The sequence below is a fragment of the Peromyscus eremicus genome, chromosome 12 (genome assembly GCF_949786415.1).
Source record: "Peromyscus eremicus chromosome 12, PerEre_H2_v1, whole genome shotgun sequence".
Classification (NCBI taxonomy): domain Eukaryota; kingdom Metazoa; phylum Chordata; class Mammalia; order Rodentia; family Cricetidae; genus Peromyscus; species Peromyscus eremicus.
In genome coordinates, this window is record NC_081428.1 from 45,315,821 (window position 1) to 45,333,014 (window position 17,194).

Here is a 17,194-nt window from a genome sequence, read left to right on the forward strand (position 1 = left end):
ATATATCAGTCACTATTATCTGTCTATCTACTATTCTGAAAGAGTCATCTCTTTTGGCTAGCATCTGTTGTTGAATTGCTAATATTGAAACCCACAGTTGAAGAATACTTACAAACGAGCGAAGCTCAAAGAGTATGTTAGATATAGTTGCATTGGGATCGTCGTATTCCTGGGGCTGCTCAAAGGGACGCCCTGTTTTGTTGATCAGCCACGCAGCAAGAGTGCAAAACATGTAGAACTGCTCACCTGGGTTGGTAGGCAGAGCAAAGTAGTGTCTGCATCAAAGCGAGGGAGGATGGGAAAGGTGAGAGAAAGCGGATCGACCAGGACTAAGCAACAGAGTCAAGTCCAAAGTTGCTAAATTTGCCCCTCAGCAGCCTTCACCAATGCGCTTGAACTGTCTAGGGATTCGGAGCTCACAGAGTTTTGAATCAGGATCACTGGGGCAATCACTACCGCAGACAAAATACGTGATCAAAAACCTTACAGTCAGGGAATGTATATTTTGGAGAATAAATACATGAAACTTTTGTCAAACTCACTTAAGTGACTGATTATAAGTGAGTTCCCCCTAAAAATGGTAATTCTGGATTATGAGAATCTTGGCATTTAAGAGACACGAATAATTCACCATGTGTTTGCTGTTTGTAACCTATCAGCTCCATCAAACAGTTGTTTGCATTCTGCTGCGTATTCAAATCAACTCCTAAAAGTGCTGCTAGATGGTGGAAGCCAGGTCTGCCCCGTTCATGGATAATCACAAGGTGGGGGAACAGAACACAGCACTGGAAGACTTCCAAGTCCCAACTTAGATGGTCCAGGGGTAGCGCAAGGGATAAGAACCCCTGCCACGTCCCCCAGCATCACAACTGCTGGATTTTTGCTAAACTTATTGTAGTAAATATGCTCCAATGGGGATATGATTTATACTGAGCCATAGAGGACATAAAAAGTGTAAGTAACATCACTCAAGAAAGTTGAAGCAGGGGTCTGCTCTGCTTTCTTTATGTAGCTATGACTATTACACTGATATATATATATATAACCAATGACATAAGAATCAGTGGTCTAATACTTCTGTTTTCTAAAACTTTTTACATCAAGAAAATAAAATGTTCTAGAAGTAAATAGAAAGCTAGGCAGTTTTAAAAGGTCATGAAGTCTTTTCAGGCATAGGCTTATAAAGAATCTACCCACCAACAACTGTGTTTTCCTTATCAACAGGCACTCCTCAAGGACGGAGGAATGCACCCTGACAGATACTGTGGGCCTGTGATGATGGTTCTCAAGCACAGAGGTACATCAGAATCACCCAGAGGGGTTGAGAAAACAGTTTGTGTCCAGAACTTCTCAAAAGATAGACCTGGACAATGTCTTCCTCCATTCCTAGGTGATGCGACATGCTGGACGTGACACCTTGAACCACTGGCTAGAATATATCCACACAAATCCATGGTACAAAGTATTTTGCTCACCCTTTGAGGTTCAGTACAAGGTATTAATAGTAACGTAAGGCCATTTTCCTTTTGTTTGACAAATGCATTTGAAAAAAAAATTAACAGTTTTATCAACACCGAACACGTTTGCCATCTATATTATTATGATCAATTCATTTAAATAATAATCCAATCCTAAAACATCTATTGTGGATCAGGATCAAGATGAACTTTCTTCTCTAACTTTTCTCCTTTTACAGACTAACTCAGCATTATGGACAGTTTGCATAAAAGCCTGACTATTCTTTCAACACAAGCATCTGGAAGAGGGCAAGAGCTGAAAACTATCAAGGGAATTTATTTGAGCCTACCTGTAAACAGTAAAGTACTCAGGTAATTCTTTTTATTTGCTTCTTACAGAATAAAACAAATACAAGCTTTAAAGGAACAGCAATAAATCACAGTTATCACTAAGCTATCATGATTACATGAGAGCGTGCTGTCTGTCACTCTAGGCAACTAATGGCACTGCCTTCCTGATATTCCCAACTTTTTCCACCACAGGAAGCACGGGAGATTAGGTTCTATAATGGGGACGATTCCAACCTTATCGTTTCAATTGCCTTCTCCACGTTCAGTTTCTAAGAGTATCGTTGCTGCAAAAGCATTAAGTCTTTTGAACCATAGCAATTAGTACACAAGTTTACTACATAAAAAGTGCTCCTCAGTAAGGTCCTAAGTACCCACTGTTGTTAGTTTGCAAAGTCTAGCAAAGGAAAACAAAAACTGGAAAGAGATCTCAATGGTAAGGGCATTCATCTCTAGAGAGCAGTTTTTCTATCCTTTTTACTATGAGTATTTTATCACCTTTAAAACAAGATATGTGTTTGGTTGATGGTGCGTGTATGTTTTAAAGAATGGGCAGGCTGTCTTTCCCGGGCCTCCCTGCCATTACAAAACTTGTTTACTTTCTCCACAAATGACCAAGCCTGAAAACTTCACCTCGCTGTGTGCAGAAGTTCCCTTTCTGGACAAGGAAGGCAGAGAAAGGGAATGTGGGGATCTGAACCCAGGGTCCTCGCCTCACCTAGGAGGAGCGTCCCCTGGGCCCAGCCAGCACCTGGCGCCAGCGGGGCAAGGCACGCACCTGGACGGGGGCTTCAGATTGCTCTTTCGGAGGAGCTCCTCCTCGTAGCGGAGCAGCTTCAGCTTCTCCACCAGGTCCTCCATCACCACGAACATGTGGTAGGCCGCGCCGGGCCCGCGCTCCACCACCGCCTCCCCTGCGCCTTCCCCGCGAGCCCGAGACACCCCATCCTCCAAGCCCGACGGCGAGATCACCGCTGCCGCGGCAGCCATCGCAGCTCAGACCCACAGAGCCAGGCGTGGGCTCGGGCCGGGATCTCCGCGGCCTCCGCCGCCAGCACCGCGTAGCCCGCACAGCCGCCACCGTTACCTGGAGACCGCAGGGCAGCCGGTCACCACGGCAACCAGACCCCGCCTTCTTCGCGCCCAGCCTGCCTCTCGAAATTCTCGCCAACCAAAGCTGGATTCCTTCCTGACGTCACGCTATGCCCGCCCCTAGCCTGGGGTGTAGCCCCGCCCCATGGGCGTGGCGATCCTTCTTCCTCCGCCTCTTTGGCGACTCTTTCCCTCGCGCCTTAAAGAGGCAGGATCCGCGGCTCTTTGGCTCTGCAAGCTCGGTGCAGCTCCTAGAGGAGCTCAGGATCTGGGGGTTTGTTCCGGGCTGGTGAATGGACTGACGTCTAGTTACCTGGGTAGCGATTCAAAGGATTGAAACGAAGCGGAACACAGTATTGAAGGCTACTCGCCCACTGATCCTTAGTTGTCGTAGTTGTGAAACTCGCTGTCCTTAGTTTCACCGTACCTCAGAGATTCCAACCACAGGACTGCTTTTGTCTATTTCCTAACTGTTTATGAGGTAGTGCTAGATTTAATAGTGTATTCTAAATAAGGCTTGAGGTCTTACTATGACCCTACCTTACTTCGATGTTAGGAAATTAATTAGGAGGGAGAGGGAGGGGAGGGGGAGGGGCACGTGGAGGTTGAAGTGAGAAGAGTGGGTTTGGGGAAGGATTTGTAACTCCCTCCCATCCTGCCTCTTCATCTGTTTCAAGACGTAAGCTCTTGGGTTCAAGTGAAATCCAACAAAATGTACTATCTGGAAAGAAATGGCTGCATTGAGCGCTTATCAACATAAGGGCATTTTTGTTACTATGTCTACAGGTATTGACCTAGAAAATACAAAGGAGACATAACTGACCACAGGCGTGACTTATCCTTACAATTCTAAGAAAAAGAGTGCATCAGGCAGGCTTCCTGACAGTTAAAGTAGAAGTGAAGCAGAGTGGATGCTCCATCACTTCTTAAAAGAGAACTCATGAGTTCGAGGCCAGCCTGGGCTACAGAGTGAGTTCCAGGAAAGGCCCAAGAGCTAAACAGAGAAACCCTGTCTCGGGAAAAAAAAAAAAAAAAACCAAAAACAAAAAAAACCTCAGAAGCAAGAGGTCAAACATTTGTTAGTTTAATTCTGTGGCTGTCAAGGGATCATTATGTCTTGTACCACACTCCAAAAAATGTAGAAGAATCACATTCTTTACATAATTGAAATCTGAAACATATTTGTAAAACTTTTGCTTTGTGATAATTGAAGAACATACTTTTTATTTTAATCAGTCTTGCTTCTAATACTAGTGAAGTATCCAAATGAAAAATTATTCTGTTTGTCCGATAAAAGACACACGTAGAACTACTGATTTATATAGAAAATAAACTGAAGGGGAGAAGTCCACAGAAAATCATATTTCTTTAAATCTTTATCTATCATCTATTTAGCTATCTCTGTGTATAATGAATGTGTGTGCACGTTCATGTGTGAGTGGGAGTATTCAAATACAGTGATTCACTTGTGGAGCTCAGAGGATAACTTTTAGAATCAGTTCTCAACCACCACTTCGAGACAGGGTCTCTTGTTGCTTGTTGGGCATATACCAGGACAGCTGCCTGTGAGCTTCTAGGGAATTCTACTATTTCTGCCTCTCATACTGGTGGACCACAGACCCACACTATAGTGCCCATCTTTATATAGGTTCTGGGGATCTGAACTTAGGTCTACATACCTGCAGCACAGTGTTTACTCACTGAGCCATATCCACAACCTAAGAATTGCTTTTTAAATAGCATCGTTTATTAGTCATGAGCCAGTGGCTGCTAGTAAAGATAAATGGGAAAATTGAGTCCACCTCTAGCCCGCTGTCAGTCAAATTAGTCTTTCATTTTCTCAACTGTTCTACAACAGTGATTTCCCCAGACGCATCCATATCCAATGACCACGTGTGGAAGTTGAGAGGATTATAAGATGGATGTGAAGCTTTTTAGGAACAAAATAAGAGGCACAGTTATTCAGATATATGTTTTGGGGTATTTCATTTACCAACAAGCAACCCATGGCTTTATAATGCTTCTTGAAAGGCTCTCAGATAGTAGAGATGTGTGGTTTACACCCAAGGGGTGGGGTTCACACAGAGCATGCTGCCTACATAAGATGTTCTGACATGCTTGGAAGGTTATGCAGCACAGTAGGAAATAGTCAAACACTGCTTTCTGGCTGACTTTTCAATAATGCATGTATTTTGACTTGGGGGAAATAAAAACTCTTCTCAAATCCAGCCGCTTCCTTCCCTGACTTGGCCTGGTTTGTAAGCAGGTAAAGAATCAGTTTTCCATTGTAAATGTGGAGAGAGAGAGAGAGAGAGAGAGAGAGAGAGAGAGAGAGAGAGAGAGAGAGAGAGAGAAGTATAAACTATCCCCAATAATTCTGGCACATAGAGAATAAAAACAGAGAAAATCAAATTCTTCCACACACATTATGGTTTTCCATGGGGAAAAAGTAGGAAAGAACACAGAAATATCATTCATATTTAAAAGGCCCAGATGTTTTCACATTTCCTTATTTACCTACAATAGTGCCAACAACCAACAGCCTTTTCCTTGATGGAGTAGTTCCCTTTATGAGAATATACACTCATATCATCTTCTGGTTCTCTCATCCACTTGGAAGCTCCACACTGTATTTTTAATAGCTTTTTTTTTTTTTTTTTTCTGCAAGACTAACTCTTTGACTTGGGGCTTAGATAGAGCTTAAAGAGATCGCAGTGTGGCAGGGTGTGCAGACTTCCTGCAAAGACTTATCCTCACACTCCCTTTGACCACTAGTTGTGGCAGGCTTCAGATGATTTTATTTCTTACAAACCATCTATAAAATGGTGGGAAGTAGTTCATAAGACTTTTAAAAGCCTTTCCATGTCTGCATGCAAGCTAATCTCGGAAAACTAAACAGAATCCCAGCCAAAAGCTGCTTTAAGCTAAATGGATTTCTCTGAAAGGTGCTTAGCAAAGCTGATAGGAAAAGGGGGAAGCCCAAAGATGGAGGGAGGCTTTTTTGGAGAGTCTCCCCAATACAGGGAATAAGCTTTGCAAGATTGGGCAGGCTTAAAAAAAAAAAAAAACTTTTTCTCTCTCTTTTTTTTTTTTTTTGTTAAGTTGGCCTGTTGGGAGGGTTTTGGGTCCTGAAGGATGCGCTCCCCTGACTGTAGTAATGGTCTTATCATGAGCATAGATTAGTGGAAATTTGATTTGTTTTCTCTCCATGCACATGCTCTGTTTGACTTCTCCCTTCTGCCATGAGTTGGCAAAACATGAGACCAACACAAGAAGCTATTAAACATCTGTGCTATCCTTCTGGATGTCCATGACTCCACAGTCATGACCCAAAGGGATCTCAGGTCTTTATAAATTTCTCAATCTTAGCTACTCGGTTATATAGCAACGGAGACCAACTAAAATCCTTTCATTGGTTCATCATAGGTTCAGTGCCACCCACTGGGGATGCTAACAAGTAAAAAAAAAACTAATCAAATTAAATACTGTAGGGCTAAAATCCTTTCCTTTTGCCTTCCTTCCTTCCTTCCCCCTCCCTCCCTTCCTCCCTCCCTCCTTCCCTCTCCTCGTCCTCCTTTTCCTCCTCTTCCTCCTCCTCCTTCTCCTCCTTTTCTTTGTTCTTTTTGGGTTCTGTGATTCGGCCAGAGAATTAAATTACATACTAATAGTTTAACAAAAGAAAAGCACACACATTTTATTTAATAGCACCACGTGCACATGAAATCCTGCTTAGAAAAAAAGTAGTTAAGATCAAAAGCATATGTACTCCCTGATTTTTTATTAATACAAAGAATGTAGCAAAGTGGAAAGACAAGGAAAATGAATTCAAGCTTCGAAGGGTGATAAATTGTAGGAAAATCATTAGGAAATGTGTGCTTAAAATTAATGGAAGATGAAGGTTGTCTTAATAGATTTGTCTATACACACTCATCTCAGTAGCAACTTCTAATGTCCAGTAATAAAACTATCATTCTTCTCTTAGTACAGAAAAGGAATCTTCCTCATGGGAAACCTCAGATCTGCTTTTAAGTAGTAATTGAGGCCAGAGAAAGAAAGTGTGTGTCTGATATTTTACAAATGCCATCCACTCAAACCAATCAATATGCAACATTAGTATCTGGGCAGAAAATTTTAAATTCCTTCAGTCCAGTAAGTGCTGTGAAAATTGTAGAAAGAAAAAAAAAAGTTCAGATTCAAATGTGAACACTAGAATGATTGATTGCCCTAAGCAAGATGAAAACATATAACCAGTACACTATGTACTACAGCTGGACCCTTTAATGATGTAAGCAAAGGTCTAGGAAGAAACTACTGAGAGAGCTGATTTTTCCACGTATCATAGCCAAACTAAAGAAAATTCCCTGGAGACAGAGAAACAAACAATAAAGTCAATTCCAAATATGCATGAGTCTGGAAATAAATCTGTCATTTTATGGAGAAAAATTGTTAAACCTTACTGAAATCTAAGTGTATAAAATAGTTTTTGAAAATGAGAAAATTAGTATCATTGCCAAGTTTATAAACTCCATATTGTTCAAAGACTTGTGATCCAGTGCTTTATACACAAAAGTATACTTTAGAGAAATATAAGGATGGAATTACAATAGATTATAGCAAGTTGCCTAATAAAGGTGAAACTTCCTATTATAGGAGTAATCAGGAAACAGCCTGGGAATAGATGTGGCTTTCCATGGAAATTCAGTACACTGAAGATGTGGGGAAAGATGAACTTGTTGATAAGAAGTTATGAGCTATCCACATAGAAACAATCACATTTCTGATTCCCATCATCGAAATCCCACGTATATTGAAGATAGCATTGTGAAGTATGTTTGATGTGTTTAGACTAGTGGTTCTCAACCTGTAGGTCAGGACTCCCTTGACAAACCTCTATCTCCCAAAATATTGACATTACAATTCATGACAGTAGCAAAATTACAATTTTTGAAGTAGCAATGAAAATAATTTTGTGGTCGGGGGTCACCACAGCAAGAGGAACTGTATTAAACCGTCACAGTATTAGGAAGGAACCGTTGGTTTAGAGGAAGCTGGAAGATTATTAACTTCAGTGAAGGATCTTGTAAAATAAATAAGTATAAAAACTGAAAAGACAAGCTCATAATAATTTAGTTACAAAGGTATAAAATAAGACTAGGAAATCACCAAAGAAAAAAGATGTTTGTGACCCATATAGTAGAAAAATGTTTGTGATCCACACAGTGTCTGTAGATTAGTCTCTAAAGCATTGTCACTACAAATCCATGTTCGGAAACTGTAGGTGTGATCAAGATTCAAGTTTCCTGGGCTTGACACAATGAGCAGCTTAGACTGGATAGTTTCTTGGTTTGTGTCCGTAGGTAGGAACTGTTCTGTTCTGTGGATTTTTTAAAATATAGCTGGCTACTGCTCCGTTAGACTGCGGTAACACTTGCGCTGGTTTTGATGGCCAAAAATGTCTTTAGACATTGTCAAATGTTCTCTGATGGTGTGTGTGTCTAGTAGGGGAAAAGGGGGCCACTTCTGGTAGACAGCCACCGTTTGACATGGTAAATGGCTTTTGAAGTGCTGGATGCCAATGGTTAAATGAATGCCCGGTGTGAGTGGACTGTCGGGAATAGAAAACTCACCTTCTCAAAGACAGGGCATTTTTGTTATGCAAGAATTTGTTGTGCCACAAGCATTGATTTTTGTAAAGATCTGAATATTATACATCAGTGCTTAAGGATGACCTTTATGCACAGGAGATATGTCTGGGGATACTTTTACTGTTAAAGAGACTTGATTCAGTAATGCATTCAAGCTCACATTTAAATAGCCTTATTCTGAAGTTTTTAGCTTGTTATTCAAATCTTATTCAGTTTACAAATGTAGATTTGTTACAGTCAAGCATAAGGGGTAATTACAACTTATACTTCTATGCAGATTTTTAAACTGTTCACAAATGTGCTGAACTTCTTTTAGTGGTGTCTGGCAAACTAATCCAGACACGGATTACTCTTCCCAGTCTGAAAGTAAAGGACGAGAGAAAGACAAATTCTATTGAGTATTCTAACACACAAACATGGACTTCAATGTAAAGCTAAGATTTTTAGTAAGTTACTCTGTTACTGCTGTGGTTTGAATGTGTGTCCTCAAAGTTACATTGCAAACTTGATCATTAGTGAAGAACTATTGGGTGGTAGAGCTACTAAGGAGGTGTTTAGATGGTGGAGACAGCCTTCCACTCTGATGAATGAGTTACCGCTTATTATGGAAGAGGGTTTCCTCTGTCTCTTCATCTGTAATGTACTTGCTCTTCCCTTTTCCACTATGGGCTGATTCAACCAAACGATCCTTCTAGATGTGGGCCCCTCAGTCTTGAACTTTCTAGCCTGTAGAACTATAAGAATTATTTTAATTACAGCAGCATAGAACAGATTAAGACAATACATACAATAAACTTAAATCACAAGTTTATTTTTCTAATAGACCCAAAATATCATATATAGATATTTAGATATTAAATATGCACAGGTAATTATTTTACATAATCATTACTGCTATGGTTTGAGTTTTGTCATTATTGTACTTAATGTTACAACTTTTGATAAGTGAAATATGCTCAATCTGGGAAATAAACGTCATCTTAACCTGTGATTATAGAGTTTCCCATTCCGTGAGCCAAGAGTCCCAGGTCAAATGTAGAAGCGATTCTTGCCCAGAGCATCAAGCACTAATGTGCACTTTTCCGTGAGTTAGGAAGGAAAATGATTTTATAACCTGTTCCCTTGGGCTTACTTCATTCGGTGGTTGTTTTCTACTGATGAAATTCTTCTAACCCCATTAAGATTACACGTAACTGTGTCAACTAACGTTGACTCTCAAGGTGGATTAGTATCACCCAGTTGCTTTATAAACCTTAACGCTTTGATGGGCTCAATGATTTCATTTTCTTGTGGGAAAATGACCCATCTGTGTGAATCACCGAGTGTGTAACATCTGTGTAGGTTATAGGAGTGACTATTTAAGGAATTCAAGAAGGGGTGTGTGTGTGTGTGTGTGTGTGTGTGTGTGTGTGTGTGTGTTGGGGAGAAGGATGTAAGTTGGATGAGTTTTTTTTTCAGACTTTTTTCTTTTATTGAAAATAGATTTTTTTCTCACATAATATGTGGTGGTTTTCATAAGAATGGCCCCCACAGGGTCATAGATTTGAGTGCTTGGTCATTAGGGAATGGTGCTACTTGACAGGGATTAGAAGGTGTGGCCCCTCTTTCTCTTGGTTCCTGTCTCTCTGCATGCTACCTGTGGATCCAGACGTAGAACTCTCAGTTCTTCTCCAGCACCAGGTCTGCCTGCATGCTGCCATGCTTCCCATCGTGATGATAATGGACTGAACCTCTGAACTGTAAACAAGGCCCAACTAAATATTTCCCTATGAGTTGCTGTGAGCCGGGTGGTGATGGGGCACACCTTTAATCCCAGCACTCAGGAGGCAGAGCCAGGCGGATCTCTGTGAGTTCAAGGCCAGCTTGGTCTATAGAGCGAGGTCCAGGACAGGCACCAAAACTACACAGAGAAACCCTGTCATGAAAAAAAAAAAAAAAAAAAAAAACCAAAACCAAAAACAAAAAAACAAAAAAAGAGTTGCTGTGGTCATGGTGTCTCTTCACAGCAATAGAACATTTGAGGACTAAGATACAATATATTCTGATTACAGTTTCCCCTCCCTCTACTCCTCCCAGTTTCTCCCACAGTCCCTCCCTTATAGATCCACCCTCTTTCTGTCTCTTATTTGACAAAAACAACAAAAAAATCTAAAGAATAATAATGAAATAAAATATACCATTATAAAACAAAAACATTGACATTGGACAAAGCAAACCGAAGAAAAGGAGTCCAAGAAAAGACGCATGAGTCAGAGACCCACTTGTTCACACACTCAGGGAGATGAATGACTTTGCAATGTGCATTTAGCACTTGGCAACAGAACATAAAAGGGAATGTCGGAAGGCAAAAATTGATCCCAGAGATAGTTTTCATAGTTGGGGTGAAGATGTTCTTAAACTGGGGTAGTTGGCAACTAGAATTGTGGGAAGGGTGTTAGTTATCAAATCTTAGGGAAACAACTTTTTATCTGGTGTAAGATATGTTCTAGAGCATAGGTAGCACTCCAGAATTCCCCATTGCAGGAGAAGAATGTTAGCTTTTGTGGCTTTGTCCCATTGGATGCTTTGAGCTTCTCCAAGCACCTATGAATGAGGCTACTCATTGATGGGAAAGATGAAGCTGGGAAGGCTTCCATGTGATGGTCTTATTAACTAGGGAGAGCAACATGAGCCCAGTGAAAGAAGGAAGTATGAACTTTTGACATAGCAGTTGACATTAAAGATTTATGTTAGTGTGGTTTTTTTTTTTTTTTTTTTTTTTTGGTTTTTCAAGATAGGGTTTCTCTGTGTAGCTTTGCGCCTTTCCTGGAACTCGCTTGGTAGCCCAGGCTGGCCTCGAACTCACAGAGATCCGCCTGCCTCTGCCTCCCGAGTGCTGGGATTAAAGGCGTGCACCACCACCGCCCGGCTTATGTTAGTTTTTAATTATGTGCAAATATGTATGTCTACGTGTGGGAATGTGCGCATGTGAGTGCAGATGCCCACAGTGTCCAGAAGAAGGCATCTGATCCAATGGGTACTGAGAACTGAACTTGTGTCCTCTGTAAGAGCACTACATGCGCTTAACTACCGAGCCATCTCTCCAGTTCCAATAGTTGACAATTTATTCCTACTTACTCGAAGTGCAGAGGCAGGAGGATCTCTGAGAATCAAGACCAGCCGGGTCCACATATTGTGTTCCAGGTCAGCCAGAGCTACACAGTGAGAATCTGTCTCAAATAAGAAAGGAGGGAAGGAAGTAAGGAAGGGAGGGAGGGAGAGAAGGAGGGAGGAAGGATATATGTCCACCAGAGTAGATATTTAGGTGTACAACAAAAAAGATGAGGTGTAAACTTCAGACAGGAGAAAGAGCACATCAAGTCACTCTCCAAATATTCCAGCATTCACCTGATTTCCTGATGAGGCTTCTACTATTGTATATGATAGTAACACTTTGATTTGATCAATATTGGGTGCTAACTAGAAGGATTGATCTGATTTGTCAGAGTATTCAAGGTTAGATAGAAACCCATTTATTTTTCAAGAGCCAGATTTAAAAGATCCAATTACTCCACAGCCTGGGACAGTGATTTGTCTTTGGGAAGAATTAATTTAAGCTGGAAAGTAAATAATAAATGCCATAGTAGAAACCCCACTTAATGGGGCTCCCTGGAGCCTAATAAAAATGTCTGGGAGATGCTATCTCAGGTGGAATTACACACCTTCATGGTTCAAACCTTCATCTCAGTGTTCAGTGTGCCAGCCTTTCTGATTTCCTGATTTACCAACAATTGGCATCTTGTCTTGGGTTTTAGAATCTGTAGCCCAAACCATTAAATTGTAATAAAATGTTGAATTTAAGTGCTTTATTTGTGTTCCTTGATCTTTAGTGCCTATTGCTTTACTCTGTATCTATACAGTTCACTTGGTAAATAGAAAAATGTTCTCTCATTTTGGGGAGGTGGGTATGAAAGTCCAAATTCCTATATACAGTGCACTCTGTTGCCTTTTGACATTGACAGAGTGTCATTTTCTAACACTATCTTTCATCTGAATACTGGTAACATCTTAGGCACTGGGTATGAACATAAAAGGATGCATGAGCCTGGTCTCTGTGCCTAACAGTCATGCTTTATTGCGGAGTGTGGTGGCACACGCCTTAATCCCAACACTAGTTAACCATGGAGGTCTGGAGGTCTATACAGACAGACAGAAAGTGACAGAGCTGGGCAGGAAGAAGAAGTGAGGTAGCTGGACAGAGAGCAAACCAGATGGCAGAACAGCAAGGCATATGTGCATGGGTAGACAGGAAGTAACTTGCATTTGGAAGCTGCAGAGTTGGTGAGGTAAGGTTAGCTGGTGGCCTTCCCTATTTCCCTGATTTCTCTAAGGCTTTCGCCCCTATATTTGGCTCCATGTTTTTTATTTAATAAGACCATTTAGAAATTCATCTACAGTGGAGATCTATAGAGTTGGAAATTGCAACTGTACAAGTACATGAGGAGTAAGCCAATTTTCGGGGAAAGGGACCTTCGGTCATGTTTTCTTTCAGCCTCCACAAAAGCACTGGCTTCTCTTCCATTCCCCTCCTACATCTTGTGGTATGATCTCCATTAAGAGTCTCACTATGCCTTCTTGTTTCCAAAGGGGGAGAACCATTAGAGGAAATCTGTAGAAGTCGAACTTCAGAGCTAAGTTCCTGGATCTACCCTGTGTGCCCAGTGTGGGGTCTGATGTCCTCCAGCCCCTGGCTTAGGTGTGCAAGGCTGTGAGTTGACGTGTGTGTGTGTGTGTGTGTGTGTGTGTGTGTGTGTGTGTGTGTATGTGTGTGTGTGTGTGTGTGTTTGAAAACTTCAGTAAAGACTCTGCCATATTCAGTCAGGTATGTCTGTAATCTAGAAACAACAGGAATCTCTTATCTAGCCACTGAGAACGCAAATCGAAGTGTATTTAAGTATTCTAAAGCACTTTCTCCAAAATAGCCCCAAATCAGGAGCATAAACTCGAATCTGTCCTGGCAACTTCATAACAACTTGTCATTTTTACACAGTTTTTCTTTGGCATGCTCTATATGCCAAGCGTACACTTAAAAATTTTATAATGCAGACTTCAGAGGCATGCTCATAATCTTTGCATAACATTTCTCTTCCCCATGACACCCCAGGCAGAGTCACTTTCACAAGAAGAGTGTACAGCAAGTTGTATATAGATTGTGTGGCTGTCTGAGCCCCCTGAAAGACAGGAGAGCTTTCCTACTCATGGAACAAGGGTAAAGGCTTTTCCTTCACCCCACAGTTGTGAAAACAAGCTGAACACCTACTAGTTCATTCCTTTTTTTGAAATTAATGTGGAACGTTTACATTTATTTGGCCTGTTTGCAGAATTCAAGTTCCTAGTTAACTTCAGTGAATTTCTTGGCTAAGGTCTGTAAAACTGCTTTTGTTTAGTTGATTTTGCTTTGCAACTTTAAAATAAGATTAAACCGGGTGGTAGTGGTGCATGCCTTTAATCCCAGCACTAGGGAGGCAGAGGCAGGCAGATCTCTGTGAGTTTGAGGCCAGCCTGGTCTATAGAGCCAGTTCCAGGACAGCCAAGGCTGTTACACAGTGAAACCCTGTTTAAACAAAAAAAAAATAAATAAATAAAATAAATAAAATAAGATTGAACGTCTGGTAGAAATTCTACTTCTGTGTCTTCTTGATATTAAATGAAGCCACATTTATGAATATTAAAACATTTGTTGTAAATATGCTTTTAAAGAAGTTGACTCTACTACCCAGAGACGTAACTTATACTATCTCTCTCTCATTTGAAATCACTGAAAAGCTGCTGAAAATTTCCCCATTTTCTATTTTTAAACTGACAGTTCATTTTAAGACAGACACTCGCTATTTCCTTTAAGGTAGCCGTGTCGAGCACGGAAACCTCACACTTTACTTTTGGAAGGCAAAGACTGGCTGTAAGACTCTTTACTCTACTCAGGTTCTCTGAGGAAGAAAAACACTTCCTAAATGAGGTAGAGGGAGGAGTGCTTTCCCAAGTCATATTAGAAATCCCCCAGAGGAGCTGGCTCATTCAAAGGCAACACCAGCTCCCTTTGTCAAATAAAAAGCAAAAAGGTCTTTATTCTTACTTGAAATACAATAATGACTTCCTTCCCTTTCCCCTCCAGATCCGATCCTCTTCCAGTCTTTTGTCTACATCGTTCCCAAAGTAATCTTCCTACAAATGCAAATATGGACTTGCTGCTATCACTTCATGGACCCTCTATTCAGGACAGCAAAATTCTTAGCTTGCTATATAAGCCTCCAGGGACAAATTCAGGCTCTGTGAGGCTCAGAGCTGAGGGTAGGAATCATAAGAAGAAATACAAAAGTTTGAATTCTAATTCAGATTCTGGGCTTTAGAAAGGGCCATTGGGATGAGCCTCCCTAAGGCATCAATTTCACCAGTCTCCTGGTAGACCTTCTCTGTTAAGGGAATTGCTTAATTATCTCAAATGAGCTGAGGTTAAGGGATCAATAAATAATGAGCAGGATTAAGGAACGAGTAACTGACAAGCTGAACTTGCTTATAGCTCAGTTATCACTGACTAAAACCAAGACGAAAGGTTGCTGAGTTTGGCTAGAGAATGTCTTCCTAACATGAAAGAAACGAATTGAGTATTTATCATAGTTACCTGGGTCGAGGAGATATAGGGTCCATCATTTTCAGACGACATTGATTTCAAATGGAGTTGACCTTCCAATTGCTTAAATAAAATTAAGTGTATTTCTACAACATAAGGTGGCAACATGCAACTCTGGTAGCTACTGACTTCCTTCACTAACCCTCCAGTCTTTGAATGAAATATTTATTTAATAGTTTTCCTGTTCTGATGAGCCATGTTCTTGGTAACAGTTTAATGGTAGGTGGTTGGATTTGGTATCTCTCACAGCACTGTCTGGCTTATGTAGTTAACACAACTAAAATCATACCAGCCAGGGCCCTGGTTAACTCCCTCACTCCAAAGGTTCTAGTTTCTACCCTTGAGGTCTGGAGATGATTTAAGGAGTTGGTATGCACATCCTGTCATCATCCATACAAAATCATTTCTTCATTCTGTGACTCTAGTACCCCCTTTTGTTTTCCCTGCAGCCTCTTTTGAAAAGTGAGCAGTGAATTCCTGATTTCTGTGGTGATTTTTTTTCTCTAAAGTATTTCTGCTAGCTTGGGTCCTCCAAGAAGCAGAGGCCAAAAAATGGGATTAGACACATAAGAATTTTATTAGGCTGTATGCCTAAGATAGAAAATGGGAAAAAAAATTGGCAAAGGCTAAGACAGAAGTTAGACCCTGGTACAAGAGTAGTGCCAAGAGGAGAATAATAAGAAGGAAGGCTGGAGAGTGCAGCCTCTGTGGTGCCAGGCAGTCTAATGACCTCATTTAGAGCTGGAAGCCTCGTGCATCATCTGGTATGCCCACCAAATTAATATACTTAAGTTTGGAATGTACTGTCTCCAGAAGTGAAAGATTTTCCCAATGTCTTAGTTCTTTCTCTGTGTAGGAGATAGAAGATACAGAAATTTGTCTTTTGCAGAAGATGGGGAGATGAGATGGCTCAGTGGGAAAGTGCTTGCCTTACTTGCCTGAGAAGGAATTCCAATCCACTGTACCCACATGAAAGCAAGGCAGGTGGGCTTGGTAGCCTTTCTGTAACCCCAGCAATGGGAGCAGGGACAGGGCATCCTTGTGAGCTCCAAGTTCAGAGAGAGAGAGAGAGAGAGAGAGAGAGAGAGAGAGAGAGAGAGAGAGAGAGAGAGAGAGAGACCTTGCCTCAGTAAACGAAGTGGAGAGCAATGGAGGGAAACACATCATACTGACCCCTGATCTCCACGTGCACATGCATGCCCCCCCCAACATGCTAGTAGCCACACATACACACGCATACATGTACTACATGTGCACAATAAATGAATAAATGAATAGTTGATCTTTTGCTTGGGATGGCGATAGTCCTAGCATGCTCCCAATCATTGAATCCTTAACATGCTACTGAGATTCATAGAGTAATCTCTCTTCCTCCATGGTGCGTTCATCTTACCACCACTTCTAGCCACCTCTTGCTCCCATTCCATCAGCATTATGTCACGTATGTGACACCCCTGGAGGTTTAGAGTCCTCTGCGCTCTGTCAATATGGCTTGGCTACTTAAAATACTCAGAGGCAATTTTTTTTTTTTTTTTTTTTTTTGGTTTTTTGAGACAAGGTTTCTCCGTGTAGTTTTGGTGCCCATCCTGGGTCTCGCTCTGTAGATCAGGCTAGCCTCATACTCACAGAGATCCGCCTGGCTCTGCCTCCCGAGTGCTGGGATTAAAGGTGTGCGCCATCACCGCCCGGCCTCAGACATAAAACTTTTAATGAATATTGTTGTCCATCCATGTGAATATAAACTCTTCTGGGTTCTTTTTTTTCTTTTTTACTTTCTTGGTTGAGATTGGATAGGATGCATTCCCTAGCCACCCATTGCCTATTGTGTGTCTGAGGCCACATGAATTGATTCTATCAATCATACCATCCATAGCACAACAGCTATAATCTGCGCAGCTTCTTGGTTGAGTTTGTGCTGGTCTACAGGAACTTTCTAGATCCATCTTGTTTTTGAAGAGACTGGAGTAGCATATCAAATAACGACA

At 41.3% G+C, this 17,194-nt stretch overlaps 1 protein-coding gene across 1 annotated transcript in view; it reads right to left on the reverse strand.

Moving 5' to 3' along the window:
• The window catches only part of Ift57 (intraflagellar transport 57), a 58,230-nt gene extending 55,344 nt beyond the window's left edge, over positions 1 to 2,886 (reverse strand). Inside the window, exons 1-2 of the mRNA XM_059277117.1 lie at positions 2,584 to 2,886; positions 113 to 275 (exon numbers count right to left, since the gene is read on the reverse strand). Coding sequence (XP_059133100.1) covers positions 113 to 275; positions 2,584 to 2,795 — 375 coding nt within the window. The 5' untranslated portion in view covers positions 2,796 to 2,886. The remainder of the gene's footprint in view (positions 1 to 112; positions 276 to 2,583) is intronic.
• Between the last annotated feature and the right edge of the window lie 14,308 nt (positions 2,887 to 17,194).